Below are 21454 nucleotides of genomic sequence, written 5' to 3'. Positions count from 1 at the left end.
AGAGCCCTCACTGCAGCCGAGCAGCAGAGCACGGGCACAGCACACAGGGCACAGCAACGGGGCACAGTACAGGGGGCACAGGACACGGGGCACAGCACTCACAGGGCACAGGACACAGGGGGCACAGCACAGGAGGCACAGCACTCACGGGGCACAGGACACGGGGCACAGCAATGGGGCACAGCACACAGGGGGCACAGCTCTCATGGGGCACAGCACTCATGGGGCACAGCTCTCAGGGGGCACAGCACTCACGGGGCACAGGACACGGGGCACACCAATGGGGCATAGCACACAGGGGGCACAGGACACGGGGCACAGCAATGGGGCATAGCACACAGGGGGCACAGAACACGGGGGGCACAGCTCTCATGGGGCACAGCACTCATGGGGCACAGCTCTCAGGGGGCACAGCACTCACGGGGCACAGCACACAGGGGGCACTGCACTCATGGGGCACAGCACACGGGGCACAGCACTCATGGGGCACAGCACTCACGGGGCACAGCACTCGGGGGGCACATCACACAGGGGCACAGCACACGGGGGGCACAGCACACGGGGGGCACAGCACTCATGGGGCACAGCACACAGGGGGCACAGCATACAGGGGCACAGCACTCGGGGGGCACAGCACACGGGGGGCACAGCACACAGGGGGCACAGTACTCAGGGGGCACAGCACACAGGGGGCACAGTACTCACGGGGCATAGCACACAGGGCACAGCACTCATGGGGCACAGCACTCAGAGGGCACAGCACTCAGGGGGCACAGCACACGGGGGCACAGCACACAGGGGGCACAGCACACAGGGCACAGCACTCATGGGGCACAGCACTCAGAGGGCACAGCACTCGGGGGGCACAGCACACGGGGGCACAGCACACAGGGGGCACAGCATACAGGGGGCACAGCATACAGGGGCACAGCACTCGGGGGGCACAGCACACGGGGGCACAACACACAGGGGGCACAGTACTCAGGGGGCACAGCACACAGGGGGCACAGTACTCACGGGGCATAGCACACAGGGCACAGCACTCATGGGGCACAGCACTCAGAGGGCACAGCACTCAGGGGGCACAGCACTCAGAGGGCACAACACACAGGGGGCACAGTACTCAGGGGGCACAGCACACAGGGCACAGCACACGGGGCACAGCACACGGGGGCACAGCAGAGCTCCCTCCCAGCGTCTCCATCCCCTAACCGTGAGCAGTGCCCACTCCAGACCGTGGGTGCTGTGCCCACCGTGGCCCCACTCTGTCCCAGCAGGAGCAGCAGCCGTACCGTGTTGGTGCCGATGAGATCTGCAGTCATAGACAGGGAGGTGACCAGGATGGTGGCTGAGCCTGCCCCGAGCAGCACCGCCAGCCCGTAGATCTCATCTCCTACTGGCCTGGCCAGGGCCACCCAGGAGGCAAAGGCCAGGACCACCAGGATGCCCACAAAGTAAGTCAGCTGTGATGGGGACAGGCAGAGGGAGGAGTTCAGGCATCAGCTGGCACTTGGTGAGGAAGGTGCAAGCAGGGAGGGCACAAGGCCAGCACTGCCCAGGACCCATGAGGGACAGCCCTGGCTCTGTCCCAGCTGTATTTAAACAAGGAGACCCCACAAGCAGGTCCTTGCTGTGCTCCAGGCTGTCCTGCAGCCCAAGGGTTGAGCCCAGGCAGAGTTGTGGGAGCCTGGCTGTGAGGGTAAGGGACACTCCACTGCCACCCAACAGCAAGGAGGGGACACACTGGGGGAGCAGGTCCTTCCTGCTAGCATTGCACACCCTGTGCCCACCCAGGCCAGTGTAACCAGACCCCCCCTCTGCCCCTGATGGGCACCACAGCGCTCTGCAGCCCAGTCAGGCCTGCAGGGACATTGCCTTCCCCAGCCTGAGGGATGTACAAGACAGGCCCCTGCCACTATCCCTGTCCACCACCCCCAGTCCCAGTAGGACACAGATCCCCATCCCTGCCCATGACCCATGCTGCAGTGGGTCATTGCTGGCAGAGGGTCCATAAGGGGTCCCTGCTCTCCAGATCAGGTGTGCCAGGAGCTTTGCTCACAGCCAGGATTTGGCTCCTGGTCTTCTCCTGGGGTCAAACTCCAACTCTCCAGCACCCTGGACTCACATTCCGACCAATCCATTTGTTCACAGGCTTCATGAGGAACGAGGAGAGGAACCCACTGACGTACATCACCAGGGGAATGGTGGCAATGTACTTCTGCAAGGGACAAGGACAAGGAGATGAGCCCCAGGCCACATCAGCACACCTTCCCACGTGGCCCTGGGCCTGCCCTGCACCCACCTTGGAGAGCAGCAGCGAGTTGGTGAGGTACATGGCGATGTAGGTCTGGGACAGGTTGACGATGAGGCGGGTGGCCATGTAGAGCACTGCAACCTGGGAGGGGACAGGGCCAGGGCATCACAGCTCAGCCTGTGGGAAGGACCTGCCCTGCCCACTGTCATGGCCCAGAGGGAAGGGGATGGATGGGTGCCCAGAACAGCTCCCCTCTCCATCCCCACCCACACCTGGGCAAGCCCCGTCGCAGCAGCCCAGGCCAGGGGAGTCGTGCCCAGCTGTACCCAGTAGAAGGAGGGCTCCAGCAGCCAGCCCAGGCCAGGGGAGTTGTGCCCAGCTGTACCCAGTAGAAGGAGGGCTCCAGCAGCCAGCCCAGGCCAGGGGAGTCCTGCCCAGCCATACCTGGTAGAAGGAGGGCTCCAGCAGCCAGTCCTTCCAGAGCAGCAGAGGGCGTGGGGGTCCCGGGGGCTCCTTGTGCAGCAGGGGGGTACTCTCCTCTGGCTCGGGCAGCACGCCCGGTGGGTACGGCTTCTCCTTGGTGCCCAGGTGGAAGATGAGGGAGAACACGGCCCCCAGCCCCACCACGATGAGGGCCAAGTTCTGGTGAGGCAGTGGGGGTGAGAACAGCAGTGGGGGCAGCCCCCCAGCAGTCTGGAGGATGAGGAGGGGCGCCCAAACCCCACAGAGGGCTCAGCGTGGCTCTGGCCCAGCTGGGGAGGTTTTAGGGCACTGACTCCCTGTAGTGCCTCCCCAGCTGGGCCATGGCAGGAGGGAACCCCAGGGACTGTGCCACTCACCCGGAACACAGGGATGTCCTGCGGGCCCAGGTGCTCCATGCGGTCGGGCTGGTCCGTCTGGAAGTTCAGCAGGAGCCAGGTCAGGCCGTACACGGTGATGTTGGCCATGACAGTGAAGGCATACCTGAGCAGAAGGAAACCTTGGGGTGATGCAGAGGGAAAAGCATGGGGACGGCACAGCAGGACACCTCTGCCCACAGCTGCCATCCAAACCAGGTGTGCTACAGCCTCTGCACCTCAGTGTTGTGGCTGAAGTGACACCTCTGAGGGCACAAAGCACCTGGCCAGGCCTCAGCCTTACTGCTGCAACTCCCAGTGTGCCCAGCCCAGCTCGGGGCATGACTGGGAGGAAACCAAGATCCCTTCAGGTCAGTCTGCTCCCCCTCCAGCACAGCTCACCTCTGCTTCAAGGATGCCAGGAGCTGCCTGACCCGGTACCCCCAGAGTGGGGACCCAGGGTTACCCCACACCTCCTTGCTCACCCTGCCCCATGGAATAAACATCCCATCCCACATCCTGGTCCTGACAGGGATGAGCCAAGTGCACTGCCCACCTGGCCCTGGAGACATCTCACCTCCAGAACAGAACCCAGAGCCATGTCCAACTCTCCTTGAGGGCATGTGGGAGGCACAGTCCCTCCCCTAAATGTCCATTCCCAAAGGAGGAGCGTCCCCAGCTCAGGGAAGTGTCCCACGGGCCTGTGTCACTGACATCCCTGGCATCAAGACATTCCCCCCTGGCAGCAAAGGCTTTGGGCCACCATCCCAGGACCACAGTCCTATGGCACATCCCACAGCACACCCACATGGCCCAGCCCTTGTCCCGCCATGCTGAGGTGTGCCACAGCACCCAGGGACCTCCTGTCACACCGTGATGGGACCCAGGGCAGCTTCCCAGGCCCAGGTGACGTCCAGGTGTGGCTGTGCTCACCTGAAAGCTGTGAGCTCCACCTTGCCATGGTCACTGCTCACCAGCTCAGGGATGAGGGCCAGGTGGGACACCTGTGTGGCTGCCCAGCCAAACTGGAAGATGATGATGAAGGGGAGGTAGTAGATGAAGGCTGCCCATTGTGGAGTGCTGTCCCTGCAGGCCAGGCAGGGGCTGAAGACAAAGGGAAAGGACACGAGGACACAGGTGGTGCCTGTAGAGAGAGCAGAGCAGTGAGGCTGCACTCCTGTCTGGGACACCAGTGTGACACACACTGAGCCCTCTCCAGGACAGGTCCTACCCCAGAGCTGGGGAGGGAGGTGGCTCCTTCCCCAGCCAGATGGGACATGTGGAGCTCCAGACACCCCCTCAGCCTGTCCTGCACAGGGAGTGTCCTTCCCTCTGGCACAGACAGACACCCCCAGCCAAGGTCCTTGCCCAGCACTGCTCTGTCCCCCCAAGACACCATGACAGACCCTCAGTGTCACACCCACAGGCAGCAGGAGGTCCCCAGGTGCAGATATCCAGCCAGATAACCCCTCCCTGTGCCTGCCCCTGGTGATATGGCACCCCTAGGCTGGGAGGCCTCTGGCTGTCCCAGGGGCACTGGCACCCCGTGTGTCTCCATGTCCCCTCTCCCGTGGGGCTGGCAGTGGGGCTGGCAGAGAGAGCCATGCTGCCACCATGCTCAGACATCACCCACAGTGTGACAGGGTGACACAGAGCCATGGGGGCTCCGGGAAGGGCCCGCTGAGTCAGGGACAGCAGAGCCAGGCTCCTCCCTCTGCTGTCCAGCACAGGGACACAGCCTGGGGACGCTGCGTGGGGCCAGCCTGGCCTCGCCCTCCCCCTTCCCAGAGTCACAGAGTCTGTCTGCCAAGCGGCTCCACAGACCCCAGACCCCAACACAGCCTGGTGCCCTGTCCCACATGTCCCCCACAGCTTCACTGTGTGCTGATGAAGAGCTGTTCCTACAGCTGAGGGACACCTGCTTTGCCAGGTCCCCAAGGTACTCTCTCCACTTTGCAAGAACCTCTCTTCCTCATGAGTGATTCCTCTTCCTCCCACCCACGAAGGGGATTTCCTCCTCCTCCTCCTCCTCCTTGCTCCTACACAGCGCAGCTATGCAGGCCAGGGCTAAGCCAAGGACAAAGCCAAGGGTAGCAGTGACAATCCCAGCCCAGCCCCATCCATTCCCAAGGGGTGCTGGGTCCCCACACTGGCTCATACTGCTTGGCTTTGGTGCTCCAGGAGCTCTGAAGGACATGGGACTCAGGCACATGTGGTGCCTGTGCCCCAGACAAACCACAGGCACAGGAAGGTCCATGAAGGCTCCAACCAGACCAGATCCTCTCTGTTCCCTGGGTTTTAACTGGGCCCAGACGAGGGGTGAGGGTCCCAGGGCCCCACAGGGTCAGGTTTTAACTGGGCCCAGGTGAGGGGTGAGGGTCCCAGGGCCCCACAGGGTCAGGTTTTAACTGGGCCCGGGTGAGGGGTGAGGGTCCCAGGGCCCCACAGGGTCAGGTTTTAACTGGGCCCAGGTGAGGGGTGAGGGTCCCAGGGCCCCACAGGGTCAGGCTCTGCAGCCCTGTTGGGCTGTGAGGGCTGCCAGGGGAGCACTGGGGCAGGAGCTGTGGGACCCGGCTGCTGCAGCCTCCAGGGCTGCTCCTGGGCCCACCCATGAGCCAAAGCCACCTGCACAACCACAGGAGTGTCACCTCCTGCTCGTGACCCTCTGGGACAGGCAGTGTCCACCACCAGGGTCACCCCACCGGCCACCCCATCTGGCTCAGGGCTGCACCCCAATAGCCACGTACCCCGAGTGCCCAGAATGGCTGCACTGACTCAGAGGGTCCGGGGGAGCCCCTGCTCTCCCAAGGGGGGCCATGGGAGCCCACCCAAGACCATTCCACCCACGCCTGCCGCACCCCGGCCAGGCAAAGGCCCGGCCTCTCATCGCCGGCCCCGCGGGGCAGATCACGGGAACGCCGGGCTGCTCAGCACCGGCGCCCGGGGCAGGGAGTTTGGGACAGGCTGAGGCAAGCAGCAAAGGCACGCTGACCCTTCCTCCCACCGCGTCAGGAAGCCGGAGCCCATGAAAGAGCCGGCGAGCACGCAGGGACACCCGGAGCGCCCGCGGGAACACCCGGGGCCGCGGCGGGAAGATGCCACGATAGCAACTTGTGGTGTCTCCCCCGCCCCGAGGCTGCGGTTTCACAGCGTTTCCTCTGATCTGAGCACGGGTTTGCCACCGGACGAGACACCCCGCTCCCACACAGCACCCCTCGCTGCAGCGTGATCCAGGGAACCGAGCGGCCCCGGCACGGCCGGACCCGGCGGGTTTGCCACCGCCGCCGGTCACTGTGGTCAGCCGAGGTGGGCGCCGGGGAAGCCCCTGCCTTGGGAATAAGCCACGCTGCAGCCCGGAACACAGCCTGCGTCCCTGCTGCAGCCTGCCCGGGCTGTGCTCCGCTCGCTGCAGGCCCGAGGGAGCATTTCCCCTGTGCTGGCCGGCAGCACCCGGCTGGAGCAGCGGGAGGAAACAGCTCCGGCCACTTCCCTAAACCCAGGGTGCTGACGCTGGGGCAGGGGTGAAGCTGCCCCCCCTGCGCTCTCCCTGACTCACCAAGCCAAGCTCCGGCGAGGTCAGGCGCCTTATCAGGCTGCCGTTGGGTTGCACAAAGCACTGGTCGAGATAAATTTGGGATCAAGATAAGAGGACCCACACTGCAACCGTCCTCCCCCCACGCGGGTCTGCTCTGGGCGAGGCAGGTCGTTACCGAGAGTTGTTATCAATGGCCATTTCTTCCACCAACTCCCCCATCCCCAGTGCCAGCTGAGCAGGATGTGCCGGCTCCTGCACCAGTCACAGCACCAAGGAACCCCCTTCAGGCCCTGATCTCCTCTTAGAGAGGGACCAAAGACCCCTCTCCACATCACACTGTCCCCTCAGAGAGGGACCAAGGACCCCTCTCTACACCACACTGTCCCCTCAGAGAGGCACCTCAGCAGATGGGCCCCCACCAGCCCCTGCACTCCACTGCATTTTTTGTCCCAGGGCAGAATGCAAGATAAACCTGACAATAATTCCTGTGAGCCAGAGCCTCCTGTGCATGCCATACCCCACTGCTGGCCCCTGGGTGCACAGCCCCAGCACAGGCAAGGGCCCCATGCCACAGGGCCCTGCCCTGGGGACACTGAGAGCTGCTCAGGAAGCACCTGGGCTTTTGGGAAAGCCCAGATTTTACTGATGGTCTTGGGTTTGCTGCAGCTCTGAGGTCTGAGCATGTGGTTCTCACCCCTGCTCGCTGCCACCCACACACACACAGCCTGGGGAGCTCCCCGGGATGGGAGGGTGCCCAGGCAGGACAGGGATGCCATGGTGCCCCTTCCCCATCCAGGCTGAGCATGCCACTGTGCCCTACACATGGAGCAGCTCTGTCCCCAGCTCGCTGCTGCAGGGGATCCCAGAAAGGCACCTCCCAGGCCATCCCCTCCTCACCAGACACATCTCCTGTCACCCAGGGCACTGCCAACACACCAGAGCCCCTTCACCTTCCACAGGGCACCCCAAAAGCCCCCAGGGCAGCCCTCCCTTCAGTGGAGGAGGTGCTCCCTTCCACCCCAGGGCACACAATTCTGCTCACCCCTGGGGCTGCCCCTTTCCAGCTGGGGGGACCCTGTCCCCACCTCACTGCCACGTGGTGGTCTCCCTCCCCAGAAAGTCTCCCACACCTTCAGGGACACCTCCATGCCACAAGGCACCCCGGTTCCTCCTTGCTCCAGGGAACCCCCAAGACTGAATCCCCAGCCCAGGAAGGCACCCTTGGACTTGTTCCCTCTCTTCCAGAGCACCCCAGAAATGCATCCTGGGGCTGACCCTGTACCTCAGAGAGACTTCTCCGTGTCCCCAGCAGAGCGTCCCCCACCCGTGCCCCCCAGCAGAGCTGCTTGGGGCCAACCCCCTCCACCCAGCATCCCCCACTGTCCCCCACCCTCAGCATCCTAGAAAGGTTCTTTTGGGTTCCCCCACTCAGAGCACCTCAGAAAAGCTCCTTGGGCCACCCTTCTCACTTCAGGCACCCCAGGAGGGTCTTCCACCCCTGGCATCCCAGAAAAGCTCCCCCAGGGTCACCCATTCTCACATGTCACCATGGATAGGCACCCTCGGTCACTCCCTCAGGGCACCCCAGAAAGGCCCCCCCAGAGCCATCCTCTCCACTTAGAGCACCCCAGAAAGGCTCCCCCCGGTGACCCCCAACCCAGAGCACCCCAGGTCTCCCTCCCTCACAGCCAGACTCCTGCCCTCCCCTAAGCAAAGCCCCTCGAGGTTACCCATCTCTTATCTTTGGCACCCCAGCAGTGTGTTCCACCCAAGGCACCCTAGAAAGGCTCCCCATGGCCGCTCATTTCCATCCAGGCCACTGCAGAAAGGCCACTCTGAGCGACCCATTTTTACCAAAGACACCTTGGATAGGTACCCTTGGGCCACGCCAAGGTTCCCCTGTGTGTCCTTCAACACAGAACACAGTAGGGTCCCTCGGGGCCACCCCTCTCACTTAGAGCATCCTAGAAGGGCTCTGGATGTCCCCCAACACAGATACCCCAGAAAGTCTCCCCCGGGGCCATCCCTCTTCACTCAGAGCATCCCAGAAGGGCTCTGGTGGTTGTTCCATAACACCGGCACACGGAAAGCTCCCCCGGGGCCGTCCCTCTCTACTTGCAACATCCCAGCAAAGTCCCCCCTTCGCTGACGCCTACTCAGGACACCCCAGAAAGGCTCTCCCGGAGTCAGCCCTCCCGGCTCCCCCCATCAGAGCTCCCGGTCCCCGCACCCCCCGCCCGGGTGTCTCCGGTCCCTACGGTCCCCGCACCCACCGGCCAGGTGCCAGCCCTTCCTGCGCCCGCAGCGCCCGCAGCCGTGGGCCCGGTCGGCCTCGAAGCCGAGCAGGGGCGTGCAGAGCCCGTCGGCCGCCTGGCCCGCCAGCAGCAGCCCCCCGGCCGCGGCGTGCCCGTAGCCCAGCACGGCGTGCAGGAAGGGCAGCAGGTAGGTGAACCAGAGCGCCGAGCACGCGTCGTTCAGGAAGTGCCCGCACGCGAAGCTGAGCCGCGCCCGCAGCGGCAGCGCCGGGCCCGGGGACTGCGGGGACAGCGGCGGCTCCGCCATGGCCCGGCCTGAGCCCGCGGGGACAGCGGCGGGACGGGCCCGGCGGGAGGCACCGCCAGGGAATGGGAGGGGACGGGGAGGGACACGGAGCGAGGAGGGAGGAGATGGCAGGGACAGGGAGGGACCGCCTGATCCCCGCATCCCCCGGGAGCCGGCCTGGGCGGGGAGAGCGGGGGGCGGCCCGGGCGGGGAGGCGGCACGGGGGAGCGGCCACGTACCCCAGTTACACCAGTGCGATCCAGCGATCCCAGCGCCCACTTACCCCAGTCACACCAGTGCTGTCCCCAGTCCGAACGGGACCCCGCTGCAGTCCCCACACTGCTTCCAGACACATTACAGCTGCCCCCACGCCGCTCCCAGTCACAGCAGTACCATGGCACTGCTGCTCCCAGTCATACCAGTGCTGCCCCCATACTGCTCCCAGTTGCACCAGTATTACCCCCACACTGCTCCCAGTGACATATGTGCTGTACGCACAGTGCTCCCAGTCACGCCAGTACTTGTCCTGTCCTGCTCCCAGTCACACCAGTGCTGTCCCCAGTGATCCCAGTATCACTCCCACACTCCCAGTCACTCCTGCCCTGCCCATAGCAGTCCTTCAGACCCCAGAGCCCTCACACAGCTCCCAGTCACACCAGTGCTGCCTGTAACAGTCCCATCACCCACAAGGGAATGCCCCAGTCACTCCAGTACCTCCACACTGCTCCCAGTGACCTCAGTACCCACCCCAGCAAGGCGATGGTCCCCATGCTGCCAGCAGGCACCCCAGAATTCCAGTGACACCAGTACACCCTCACTGCTCCCAGCACCCCGGTATTCAAGTGAGGGTCCCCATGATGCTGAAGTTGCTGGAGTTCCACTGATCCCAGTACACCATCACACTGCTCCCAGTCACCCCATAGCCCAGTATGCACCAAGTGGGGAGTGTCTGTCTGCAGGAGTGGGGGTACAGGGATTGTGGGCGCTGGAACCAGTCAGCTGGGAGTCACTGGGACGCTGGGATGACTGCAGATGTCATGGGGACACTCTGCTTGGATGGGCACTGGGGTTAGTAGGAGTCGTGTGGGGGTACTGGGGTGACTGGGGACAGTGTGGGGGAGAGGACTGGGGTCACCAGGACTCTGGGGTGGCTACTGGAGTCATGGGACACCCCGTCTTGGGTGAATACTGGTGTCACTGGGAGTAGTGTGGGCTTACTTGGGCAACTGGGAGCTCCTGTTGAGTAGGTACTGTTGTGACTGGGACCAGTATGGCCAGTGCTGAGGGCACTGAGACCCTCTAGAGAGGAGTATTAGGGTCACTGGGACTCTGTGATGACCACAGGCATCATGGGGATCCCCAACAGTGTGAATACTGGAAACACTGGGAGCAGCCTGGGGGTCGTGGGGGACCTCCCCTTGTGTATTTAATGGAGTCACTGAGATCAGTATGGGCTGTACGGGAGGGACAGGAAGCAGGGTTGGGTGAGTACTAGGGGCACTAGGACTCTAGGATAAGTACGGGTGTCATGGGGTACCCCCTGCTGGGTGGGTACAGGGGCCACTGGGAGGGGTGGAGCAGGGTGGGCACTGCGCTCACTGGGAGCGGTGGGAACACACTGGGCTCACTGGGATGGGGCGGCGGCCGAGGGACGCCGCCATGACGTTGCCCTTTGAAGGCACTGCCCACATCGGGCCACCGGAGATGCGCCCCCTCCTCTTTGTCGTTGCCCCTTTAAGACGCTGCCCTCTCCACAACACTTCCTTGTCCCCACGCTGGCTGCTGATTGGTCGGGCCGCCAGCAGGGCGCGCGCGCCGCGCCCGCCAGCCCCGATCCCCCTTCCGCCGCTTCCCTCTGACGTCATCACATCCAACCAACCCGCGTCTGGCTGCGCTCAGCGAGTCGGCGCCGAGCGGCCAATCGGGGGCGCTGCGGCGTGAGCCTCGTTTGCATAATAATAGAGGGGCGTGGTCAAGTGAGCGGCGGCGGCGGCGGGTCCGGACGGGGATCCTGTGAGGGGGGATCCTCGGGGGGGGGACGGCTCCTGTGGGGGGCTCGATCCTGTGGGGGTCCTTTGGGAGGAGGCTCCTGGGGGGATCCTGTGGGGGATCCTCTGGGAGGGGGGGCTCCTGGGGGGGGGGGATATTCTGGGAGGGGCGTTCCTGGGGGGTCCTGTGGGGGATCCTCTGGGAGGCTCCTCTGGGAGGGGCGCTCCTCTAGGGGGATCCCGTGGAGGGGATCCTGTGGGAGGGAGGGCTCCTGCGAGGGCATCCTGTGGGCAGGGGGATCCTCTGGGAGGGGCGCTCCTCTGGGGGCATCCTGTGGGAAGGGGGATCCCGTGGGGGGCTCCTGTGTGAGGGGGGGCTCCTGCGGGTGGGGAGCCTGTGACGGGATCCGGGGGGGATCCTTTGGAGGGGCATTCCTGGGGCGATCCTGTGGGATGGGGGCTCCTGTGAGGGGATCCTGTGGAAGGAGGCGCGGGTATAGGGCGGGTTTTGAGGGCGAGCCCACTGGGGCGCTGCGATGGCACCCCAAGAGGGAGGGCGGGACGGGGAGGGCCGGTGAGGGGTGCCCGGGGCACTGGGCGCGAGGGGCGCAGAGGGTTACCGGGATGCAGCTCTTGGGGCTGCGGTGGGTCTCGGGAAGGGGGGTTTCTGCAGGGGAGGGCTCAGGGGGCGCTGGGGATCACCATGGGAGGGGAGCAAGGGGGATGAGCCCCTGGGAGCTGTGATGGCCCCCCCAGGGAGGGGTGGGTCAGTGGAGCGGCTGGAGCTTGTGCTGGATCCTGGGGCTGGTTGGGGAGGAGATGCCATTTGGGGAGAGGTTCTGTGATTTCCCCACGGGGGACACACCTCCGAGGGGGGTTTCAGCAGGGGCACCCTGGTGGGCACCACCACCCGATGACAGTGCCAACTGTGCTCTGCCCACAGGGTGCTGACCGAGACCGCTGCCCATGGCCCACAGCACCAAGCAGCCGCCTGCTGCCCTGCTGTAAGTGCCACCAGCTGCCAGAACCTCCTCTGGCCACCCTGCTGTGTGTCAGTGCCCCTGCTGAAAGAGCAGCAGAAACTCACCCCCTTCCAAGCCTTGGGGGTGGTCTGGGTGTGCTGGGGAGGGATCGTCCCACTCTGCTCTGCCCTGGGGCAGCCTCAGCTCCAGTGCTGGGGGCACTTTGGGCTCCACGAGATCAGAAGGACCCAAAGCTGTTGGAGAGTGCCCAGAGGAGGGACAGGGAGCTGGGGAAGGGCTGAGGAGCAGCTGAGGGCACTTGGCTCGTTCAGCTGCAGCCCAGGAGACTGAGGGGAGGCTCCTCGGGGGCTGCAGCTCCTCCCCAGGGCAGGCACAGGGGCAGGGGCTGAGCTCTGCTCTGGCACAGGGACAGGAGCCCAGCAAGGGCTGCAGCTGTGCCAGGCCTTGGCATGGAGCTCAGGGCAAGGTTCTGCCCCCCGAGGCTGCTGGGCACTGCCCAGGCTGCCCAGGGAATGGTGCCAAGGCTGCCAGAGCTGCAGGAGCTCCCAGGGGTGCTCAGGGTGGGGGTGTTGGGGTGGCTGGGCAGGGACAGGGGCTGGGATCAATGATCCCTGAGGGTCCCTTCCAGCTCAGGATATTCCAGGATTCTGTGATTCTGAGCATATTGGGAGATCAGAATCAGCAAGGGCTGAATTCCTCTGAGATTTGTGCTGTCCTGGGTTGTCCTTGGCCCTCCTGACACGGGGGTGGCGGATGGGGAAGCTCCTCCGAGGTGGAGGGAGGTGAATGCCAGAACAAACTGGCTGAGGAGGAATCTTGCCTGAGATAACTTTACTTTTTAAAGCATCCTTAGGCATTCGAGGAATCTGGTTCACAAGGGGGAGGGAGATCTGTCTGGGCTGGAGGGTGTCAGTGTGTTCCTGGCCAACATGATGATGCTTTTCTGTGCACATCACTGGGAACATTGCTCTTGCAGCTGATAAAGCCAAAGGCTGGCCATGACCCTGCATAGCCTCAGAGGGTTTTTTTTTCCCCAGGAGCTGGAAGAGGTGGTCTCATACCTTGCTGTAGGGTTTTTTGTGAATGTGGGGGTGTAGGGCTCTGGTTGCCTCTGGTCCTGGTGGAGGGACTTATCCCACTTTTCCTACAAGGGCCACTGCAGTGTCAGGCTCATGGAAGGGGTTGCCTAAATTAACTGCAAGGATGGCTTGTCTGGGTGATAAATGCATACCAGTAGCTTGGGGTCTCTGCAGGGATTGGGGTTTGCTCCAGGTACATGATGTGGCAAACACAAGGGAAATTCCAAGGTGCCTCCTGAGCAGGCTGGGATCACTGTGGCTTTTGGCACATGTCTGTACTGGGGCTTGTGTTTGGCCCTGGACTGGTTCCCAGATCTGGGCACCTGGTTGGAACCCAAGCAGGCATCACTTGGTGATACTCAGGAGCCCTTTGTGGCCCCCTGATGTGGTGAGGACATTTCCAGCAGAGCAGGAGCTGCCTTGAGGACCCTGGGGTGTGAGTGGGACAGGGGTTGGGAGATGGAGCCAGCGGGAGGAGTTGCCAGGGGGCTTGGGGAGCCCCAGGGTGATGCTGTGGTGGGACATGGAGGCTCTGCCCACACAGGGTGCTCGGTGGGGCAGGGAGGCTCTGCCTGAAGCAGCTGCTGATCCATGAAGCCGTGGCAGTGACCTGGGACAGGGGCTGGGCCCTGCAGTGCAGCCACTCGAGGTGCTGGGGAGGTGTCACAGGCAGCACAAACCTGCTGGGGTGGTTGTGGCTGCAGCAGCTCAAGCCAGTGCCCTGCCCTCACCCTCTGCCTCCAGGGTTCCTGGGGTGTGGGTGATGCTTCCAGGTGGTGCCCCTGGTGCCAGGATCCAAACCCCTGTGGCTCCTGCTCCTTTGCAGAGTCCCTTGGGACCCCCACCAAGGTGTGTCCCAAGCCCAGGTGACAGGCAGGGATGTGACTGTCAATGTTTCCTGACCCCAAGAGCCAACCCCCATCCAAATGTCCCTGAGGAGTCCCAGGGCTGCCCCCAGACCTCAGGGCAGCTTTAGGGTGCAGGGCTGCCCTGCTCAGGTGCTGGGCTCTGCTTCAGTGCCATGGCTCTGCTGTAGCCTCCCCTCATGGGAGCAGGGGCTCCATGGCCATGCTGGGTTTGGGCTGTTTGACTCAGGGGCTTTGGGGAATCTGGTGAGTGTGAGCTCATGCTGCTGGGGATGTGTCACTGTTGGTCCTCATGGTGTCCCAGCCCTCTCTGACGGTGCTCTCTGGCTGCAGACACGCCACGGGCAAGGCTCAGCATGGGAACTTCCTGGTGGCCATCAAACAGGAGAAGGGAGAGTCAGCACGGGTGGGCGGTGAGAAGCCGGAGGAGGAGGTGAGTGCCAGAGCCCGTGTCCCTTCTCACTCCGTCCCTGGGCCCAGGTGCCCAGCCTGGGGCTGTCCCTGCCCCTCTGCTCAGCCTGCACCAGCCCATGTGAGGCTGTGGCTGTGGGCCAGGGAAGGGCTGCATGGCCCAGGTGGGCCTGGGGGCTCCCCTGTGTCCCCCTGGTGCGATGGCTCTGGTCCCTGATGGGCTGTCCCTTCCCCGTGGGTGGCAGCCGGTGAAGAAGAGGGGCTGGCCCAAGGGCAAGAAGAGGAAGAAGATCCTTCCCAACGGCCCCAAAGCCCCCGTGACGGGCTACGTGCGCTTCCTGAACGAGCGGCGTGAGCAGATCCGCACGCAGCACCCCGACCTGCCCTTCCCAGAGATCACAAAGATGCTGGGAGCAGAGTGGAGCAAACTGCAGCTCTCAGAGAAGCAGGTACTGGCTCCCAGGGCTGGGCTGCTCCCCAAACCCCTGAGCTTGCTCCAAGAAAGGTGCTGGGCCCAGTGCTGGGGGGTAGGAGCTCCTGGGAGGCTGGGTGGGGTGAGGCTGAGCTCCTCTGTGACCCCCCACAGCGGTACCTGGACGAGGCAGAGCGGGAGAAGCAGCAGTACATGAAGGAGCTGCGGGAGTACCAGCAGTCAGAGGCCTACAAAATGTGCACGGAGAAGATCCAGGAGAAAAAGATCAAAAAAGGTGGGCTGTGGGAGCAATGGCTGCAGGATCCAGCCAGATGCTGCCAGAGCCTTTTGGGGACATGAGGCTGGGCCCTGCGTGACCTCCTTCCTCCCCTGCAGAGGACGTGGGCACGGTGGGTGTGAACACCCTACTCAACGGGCACCCGCACAAGGTAAGGCTCTGTGTGGGGAAACTGAGGCACATCACACTGCTGGGCTGGCTGCAGGTGTGGGTGGGCACAGGGAGTTCTGGGGCTGTGAGTCCCAGGTTCCTGGAGGGGTGGGAGGCAGAGCATAGCCATCCTCCCTCCCCAGACAGGGCCAGCCCTCACCCTGTCCCGGTGCCCTCATCAGCCCGGCCCCAGGGTGTTGGGGTCCCCTCTGGTGGGCCCAGCCCTGCCCAGGCCCTCCCTCTTGTCCCTCAGGCTGGTGAGTGCAGCGACACCTTCTCCACGTTCGATGTGCCCATCTTCACCGAAGAGTTCTTGGACCAAAACAAGGGTAGGGGCTGTGGAGGGTCCTTGGGAAGCCTGTGGGGACACAGCTGCTGGGAAGAGCCGTGTGTGGGTTTGGGTTTGGGTTTGGGTTTGGGATGAGGGGCTCTCCAGGGCCTGTCCCCACGGACATGGTGCTGTCCCACAGCCCGGGAGGCCGAGCTGCGGCGCCTGCGCAAGATGAACACGGAGTTTGAGGAGCAGAACGCCATCCTGCAGAAGCACACGGAGAGCATGAACTGCGCCAAGGAGAAGCTGGAGCAGGAGCTGGTGCAGGAGGAGAGGCAGACCCTGGCCCTGCAGCAGCAGCTCCAGTCTGTGCGACAGGCCCTCACTGCCAGCTTCGCCTCCCTCCCCATCCCTGGTGAGCTGGGGGCAGCTGTGGGGCCCCCTGACTACTGGGACTCCTGTCTGGGCACTGAGGGGTCCCCCATCCCATACAGGGCAGCACTGTGGGGCAGTGGGGTGGTGGTTAGTGCCCAACTGCTGCTGGGGTGGCATCCTGCAGCACATGGGAGCTGTCTGGGAAGCCCAGGGATGTGACAGCCAGCTGGGACAGGGCAGGCTGGGATCCCTCCTTCTCTGGAGTCACACTCACAGCTGCACCCCAGATTGGCCAAAATCCTTGTGTTCCTGGGCTTGTGCCACTGCAGGAGATGGCTTCTGGTGCTGGGATCCCTTCTGTAGTCCCCAGCACACGAGCATAGTGGGGTGGGGACCTGCTGGTCCTGCTCACTGGGCTGTCACCTCACAGGCACTGGGGAGACCCCCACGCTGAGCACCCTGGACTTCTACATGGCCAAACTGCACAGTGCCATCGAGAGCAACCCCCTGCAGCACGAGCCGCTGGTGCTGCGTGTCAAGGAGATCCTGTCCAGGATTGCCAGGTGGGTGCAGGGCTGGGAGCGTGGCACAGGTGTCCCCATGGCACTGCAGGGCTGAGCTCCAGCTGGTGGTGGTGGGAGCTGAGCAGGAAAGGTGTGGACAGAGATGGACAGAGATGGTGCAGCTGCTCCAGGGAGCTGTGGGAGGGGGAAGCCCAGTCCCTGAATTCAGGAGGTGTCCCCATGTCCAAAGGTGCTGATCTGTTGGAGCAAGTCCAGGGAAGCCCACGGAGATGCTCCAAGGGCTGGAGCCCCTCTGCTCTGAGCCAGCCTGGCACAGCTGGGCCTGCTCACCTGGACAAGAGAAGGCTCCAGGGACACCTCAGAGCCCCTTTTGGGGCCTGAAGGGGCTCCAGGAGAGCTGCAGAGGGACTGGGGACAAGGCCTGCAGGGACAGGACACAGGGAATGGCTCCCACTGCCACAGGGCAGGGCTGGGTGGGAGACTGGGAATTGGGAATTGTTCTCTGGCAGGGTGGGCAGGCCCTGGCACAGGGTGCCCAGAGCAGCTGTGGCTGCCCCTGGATCCCTGGCAGTGCCCAAGGCCAGGCTGGGCAGGGCTGGGAGCAGGGACAGTGGGAGGTGTCCCTGCCATGGCAGAGGGAGGAGCTGGATGAACTTTAGGCCCCCTTCCAATCCAAGCCGTTGTGGGATTCTGTGACTCAGCTGTGCTTTTCTCCCTCCTCAGTGAACACTTGTGAGAGGACCAGTCCTTCCAGATCCCAGACCTGGCTGCACCCTGGGCCTGTCCCTTGGAGCTCACTCAGGGGACAGTCTCTGCAGGGGCTCTGGCTGCTCCCCCTGCCCCTCGCACCTTCCTGCAGCCTGGACCCCCAGCCCAGACCGCCCGACCCACGGCTGCGCCAGCTCCAGGGACCTTGAGCTTTGGGGACAAGTGGTGACAGGGCTGAGGGACAGCTGGGGCAGTGCTGGGAGAGGGTCAGTGTTGGTGTGAGCACCCCGGCTCTTCCCTGGGCCCCCAGCCCTGCCCTGCCAACCAGGGGCTCCCTGAAGCCTGACTGGGACAGGGGAGGCACTGGTGGGTTTGGTCCTGGAATGAACACACCCCTATAGGTTGAGCTGGGGCTGTGGGGAATGGGGCAGTGGGGCTGACTGGGACCCCCTTGGTCCTGGTGCTGCCTCCTGTCCCCTGGCCAGCCAGTTCCCCTGGGAACCTCTTGCTCCCACCCCTGCAAGGGCCTGAGGGCAGCTCCTTGCCACCACTGCCTCAGCTTTTATTTGATGCGTGCCTTCAGCCTCTGTCCCTGTCACCCTGCTTGGCTCCCCTCCTTCCCCTCCGTATCTGGGACCAGGCAGTGAGCTCCTGAAAGCAATAAAACTCTTTAGGCCAGAGGGAAGCTGGAACTGTGACCCCCTCCTGGGGCAGGGAGCAGAGGAGAGCTGGGACTGACCCCTCCCGTGGTGGGGGACCCCTGGGAGAGGGGAGCTGGGCCCACCTTGTCCTAGGGTGGGGACCCTGTAGCAGGGGAGCTGGGACCGACCCCTTCCCGCAGGGACCCTGGGTGTGCTGCACTGGCTTTTGCCTCCTGCCCCTTTTGCCTGAGCCCCCCTGCTCTTGTGGGACCACTGTGCTGGCAACCGGGGTCAGGCTTGGTGTCCCCGGGACTGCCTGTCATTAATCTCAGACTGTGTAATTAGAGAGTGTCTTATTTTCTTACTTAGCACTACATGGGCCTGGCCCTGGCTCTGCCGGGGCCCGGGGTGTTCCCACCCCTCCCTCGCTTGCCGGGCCCACGCTGTGCATCTGCCATTGGCCATCTCCTGCTGCCGCTGGAGATAGGAGCAAATAAATGTGGGAGAAAACCGCTCTGGTCCCTGTGTGTTTGTGCACAGCGGGAGCTCTGGAGCTGATCCCGGGCTTGGTTGTTGGGGTGGATCCGTGGGGGGCAGCCCTGAGCCCATCGCTGCAGCCCCCAGCCCCGCCTGGGGGGATGCGCTGGTGCTGGCTCGGGGCCGGGGCTCTTCCTACGTGGCAGAGCTCACCCGATCCCCGCGGGTGACCTGCGCCAGCGGCTCAGGTTCCCGGGTGCGGGGATCGCCTTACGGCCGGCGGGGAGCCAGCCCCATCCATAATTCAGCAGCGCCGCAGGGATGCAGCGGGCGGGCAGGCACGGCCGGCAGCCCCCCGAGGGCGGCCCCATGGAGAACGGCGTGGGGCAGGAGCCGGGGACCCCCGAGCCGGCCGGGCCCGCGGCCCCCCGGGCTCCCCGCGCCCGGCCCAGGCTGGTGTTCCACACGCAGCTGGCCCACGGCAGCCCCACGGGCCGCATCGAGGGCTTCACCAACGTCAAGGAGCTCTACGCCAAAATCGCCGAGGTCTTTGACATCTCGCCCACCGAGGTGAGGGGCTGCGGCCTGGGGCGGGGTCACCCACCCTGAGGCACTGTCTGTGGCCTGTGCTCCCCCAAGTCCCCAGATGCTTGCAAATGCAGTCCCCGAAATTTTCTGCAGGGGTGTTGTGGCCTCAGGGTTGTATTGGCTCCTCTGGGGAGGGCTTGGGGCTCTGTGCTTCACTTTACCCTCTGTATGTGGGCAGGGAGCAGTGGCTGCCAGATTCCAGCTGGCTGGGGCTGGGGGAAGGTGTGCAGGGATGGGGCAGTGCAGGGTCCCAGGCAGGCTGGGGGTTCCTGGGCCCCTCTGTTCTAGCGGTGCCCGGATCTGACTGAGTCCCCCTGAGCTGGCCGTGCCTCCCCTGTCAGCTCTTGCCCTCCTGGGGCATGCCCAGTCCCTGCTGATGGGGTTCCCTGGGGCAGATCCTCTTCTGCACGCTCAACACACACAAAGTGGACATGCAGAAGCTGCTGGGGGGACAGATTGGCCTGGAGGATTTCATCTTTGCCCACGTCCGGGGCGAGACCAAGGAGGTGGAGGTGACCAAGACAGAGGATGCTCTTGGCCTCACCATCACAGACAACGGGGCCGGCTACGCCTTCATCAAGGTGAACCCCTGGGGCAGCCCTGGGGACTGTGGCCCTGCAGGTGACATCCCCTGCACGTCCTCTCCCTGGGACCAGGCTCCTCCCTGACTCCCCACACCACTCCTTCCCTGGGTCTGTCCTGGCCCTGGGGATCTCCCCTGCCCTGGGGACGTTTGGGAGGGTTTCCCTGCCTGACCTGGCTGCAAAAGGGTGTGGGATCCCCGAGGTGGTTGTGTGTGGGTTGGGATGGGGGCTGTGTCTGGCTGTCCCATTGTGCCGTGTGTCCCTGTGCCACCATGGTCCCCAGAGGATCAAGGAGGGGAGCATCATCAACCGGCTGCAGACAGTGAGTGTGGGGGACAGCATCGAGGCCATCAACGACCACACCATCGTGGGCTGCCGGCACTACGAGGTGGCCCGGATGCTGCGGGAGCTGCCGCGGGCCCAGCCCTTCACCCTCCGCCTGGTCCAGCCGAAAAAGGCCTTCGGTGAGTTGGGAAGATCCCAGGGGATGCCCTGGGGATCATCCCCAGCCCCCTGTGGCCCTGCAGCCCCTCCCCAGTGACCGAGTGCCTCCCAGGGTTCACTGCCCCCTGTGTGTGTGTACCCCACAGCCCTGGGGCACTCACACGGGGGTCCTCACACCTGTTCGTGCCCCCACGGGCACCCCCTTGCTCTGTGTTGTCCTGAGCATCGTGAGCAGCTCAAAACCACGAGCATCCCCCCCCCCCCGCACCCCTGGGTGTCCCTGACACGCCCCTGTCCCACACACGGCTCACCCTGCGGGCTGGGGCATGGCCGGGTAGTGAGCAGCGAGGGGCTGGGGGTGCCCGGTCCTGGCTGTGCCCTCACCCCCGACCCGGGGCACAGACATGATCGGGCAGCGGACACGGACAGGCAAATCCCCGGGCGAAGGCAGAGTGGCCAGCGGGAAGGAAACGCTGCGGCTGCGGACACAGGGCCCGGCCGTGCTGGAGGAGGGGGTAAGGCCCACCCTGAGCCCCCCACCCCGAGCCTGAGGCTGCTCACCCTGTGCCGGGATGGGGATCAGCATCCCCTGTGCTGCCCGGCACTCACCCCGGGCGCCTCGCCCCCAGCCCAGCCCCTCCGAGGAAGAAGCTGCCCGGCGGGTGGATGATCTGCTCGAGAGTTACATGGGCATCCGTGACAGCGACCTGGGTGAGGAGGGGCCTGGACATGGAGCTGACCCTGCCTCTACCCCTATCACTGACCTGTCCTGACCCTCAATCCCACCCCAACCCTGCCCTAGACCCGGGGCCCCTTCCCCGGCCCCTGCATTGCCCCAGCTCCCCCCTCCTGCCCCAGCTCCTGCCTCTTCCCCTGCTCCAGCCCCAGCTCCAGATCCTGACTCAGCCCCTGCTCCTGTCCCAGCCCCTCACACCGGCCCTGACCTCCCTCTTCTCCCCAACAGCCTCGACGATGGTGGAGGCAGCCAAGGGCAGCTCCAGCGTAGCCCAGCTTGCCCAAGGGCTGGACTCGGTGCTGGGCGAGTTCGCCTTCCCCCAGGAGTTCGTGGCCGAGGTGTGGGCAGCTGTCTGCCACCCCAAGGGGGATAAGGAGTAGCTGGGGGACAGGTGTTGCCCCTCACTTTTGTCCCCTCCCCACGACCCCACCTCATCCCCACCCCATGGGGGGCTGAAGTGCTGGTGGGGGTCCCCATCCTGTCCCCCACACCCTCCTGAGCAGCACCTACATCTGTCCCTTGGCTTGGGGGGCAGAAAGCACCCAACCCACTCACCTTCCTGAGGATCCCCCTTGCACTATCCCAAACGTGGTGGGCAGAGGCTGTGGGTCATTAAACGAGAGACAGGAGGAGAAGGGCTGTTGCTCTGATTATCAGCAGGGTGGGCTCTCCCCAGGTACCCTCCCTGGGCCCCCTCGGGTGGTCACCCCCAGCAGGCACCAAGAGCTGCACCAGCTGTGCTTTATTGGGGAC

At 64.4% G+C, this 21454-nt stretch overlaps 3 protein-coding genes across 3 annotated transcripts in view; 2 read left to right on the top strand and 1 right to left on the bottom strand.

The window, feature by feature from the left end:
* Nucleotides 1-9187, bottom strand: part of MFSD12 (major facilitator superfamily domain containing 12) — an 11247-nt gene extending 2060 nt beyond the window's left edge. The window contains exons 1-7 of the mRNA XM_058821151.1: nucleotides 8899-9187; nucleotides 4024-4234; nucleotides 3094-3217; nucleotides 2699-2896; nucleotides 2303-2395; nucleotides 2126-2218; nucleotides 1293-1463 (exon numbers count right to left, since the gene is read on the bottom strand). Of these exons, the coding sequence (XP_058677134.1) occupies nucleotides 1293-1463; nucleotides 2126-2218; nucleotides 2303-2395; nucleotides 2699-2896; nucleotides 3094-3217; nucleotides 4024-4234; nucleotides 8899-9187 (1179 nt within the window). The remainder of the gene's footprint in view (nucleotides 1-1292; nucleotides 1464-2125; nucleotides 2219-2302; nucleotides 2396-2698; nucleotides 2897-3093; nucleotides 3218-4023; nucleotides 4235-8898) is intronic.
* A 1950-nt stretch (nucleotides 9188-11137) lies between these two features.
* HMG20B (high mobility group 20B) lies at nucleotides 11138-18319 on the top strand. Its single transcript, XM_058821094.1, has 10 exons — nucleotides 11138-11162; nucleotides 12098-12158; nucleotides 14416-14515; nucleotides 14739-14942; nucleotides 15080-15200; nucleotides 15302-15354; nucleotides 15607-15682; nucleotides 15824-16039; nucleotides 16430-16562; nucleotides 17247-18319. The coding sequence occupies exons 2-10, from the start codon at nucleotides 12121-12123 to the stop codon at nucleotides 17257-17259; spliced, it is 954 nt and encodes a 317-aa protein (XP_058677077.1). The 5' UTR covers nucleotides 11138-11162; nucleotides 12098-12120; the 3' UTR covers nucleotides 17260-18319.
* A 351-nt stretch (nucleotides 18320-18670) lies between these two features.
* Nucleotides 18671-21081, top strand: GIPC3 (GIPC PDZ domain containing family member 3). Its single transcript, XM_058821160.1, has 6 exons — nucleotides 18671-18919; nucleotides 19333-19518; nucleotides 19805-19985; nucleotides 20368-20480; nucleotides 20595-20676; nucleotides 20930-21081. Exons 1-6 carry the CDS (start codon nucleotides 18671-18673, stop codon nucleotides 21079-21081), a joined length of 963 nt encoding a protein of 320 aa, XP_058677143.1.
* The last annotated feature ends 373 nt before the right edge of the window (nucleotides 21082-21454 follow it).

The sequence above is a fragment of the Ammospiza caudacuta genome, chromosome 28 (genome assembly GCF_027887145.1).
Source record: "Ammospiza caudacuta isolate bAmmCau1 chromosome 28, bAmmCau1.pri, whole genome shotgun sequence".
In the NCBI taxonomy this organism is placed as follows: domain Eukaryota; kingdom Metazoa; phylum Chordata; class Aves; order Passeriformes; family Passerellidae; genus Ammospiza; species Ammospiza caudacuta.
The sequence above is the reverse complement of the archived record's forward strand: the minus strand, read 5'-3'. Positions and strand labels throughout refer to the sequence as shown.

What these genes read in the sequence shown, in the direction of transcription:
- GIPC3 (XM_058821160.1), top strand. Translation starts at nt 18,671, where the DNA reads ATGCAGCGGGCGGGCAGGCACGGCCGGCAGCCCCCCGAGGGCGGCCCC. An exon ending in CCAGCCGAAAAAGGCCTTCG is followed by an intron (nt 19,986 to 20,367) that starts GTGAGTTGGGAA and finishes CCCGGGGCACAG; the next exon opens with ACATGATCGGGCAGCGGACA. An exon ending in CATCCGTGACAGCGACCTGG is followed by an intron (nt 20,677 to 20,929) that starts GTGAGGAGGGGC and finishes TCTCCCCAACAG; the next exon opens with CCTCGACGATGGTGGAGGCA.
- HMG20B (XM_058821094.1), top strand. Translation starts at nt 12,121, where the DNA reads ATGGCCCACAGCACCAAGCAGCCGCCTGCTGCCCTGCT. An exon ending in TCAACGGGCACCCGCACAAG is followed by an intron (nt 15,355 to 15,606) that starts GTAAGGCTCTGT and finishes CTTGTCCCTCAG; the next exon opens with GCTGGTGAGTGCAGCGACAC. An exon ending in GTTCTTGGACCAAAACAAGG is followed by an intron (nt 15,683 to 15,823) that starts GTAGGGGCTGTG and finishes GCTGTCCCACAG; the next exon opens with CCCGGGAGGCCGAGCTGCGG.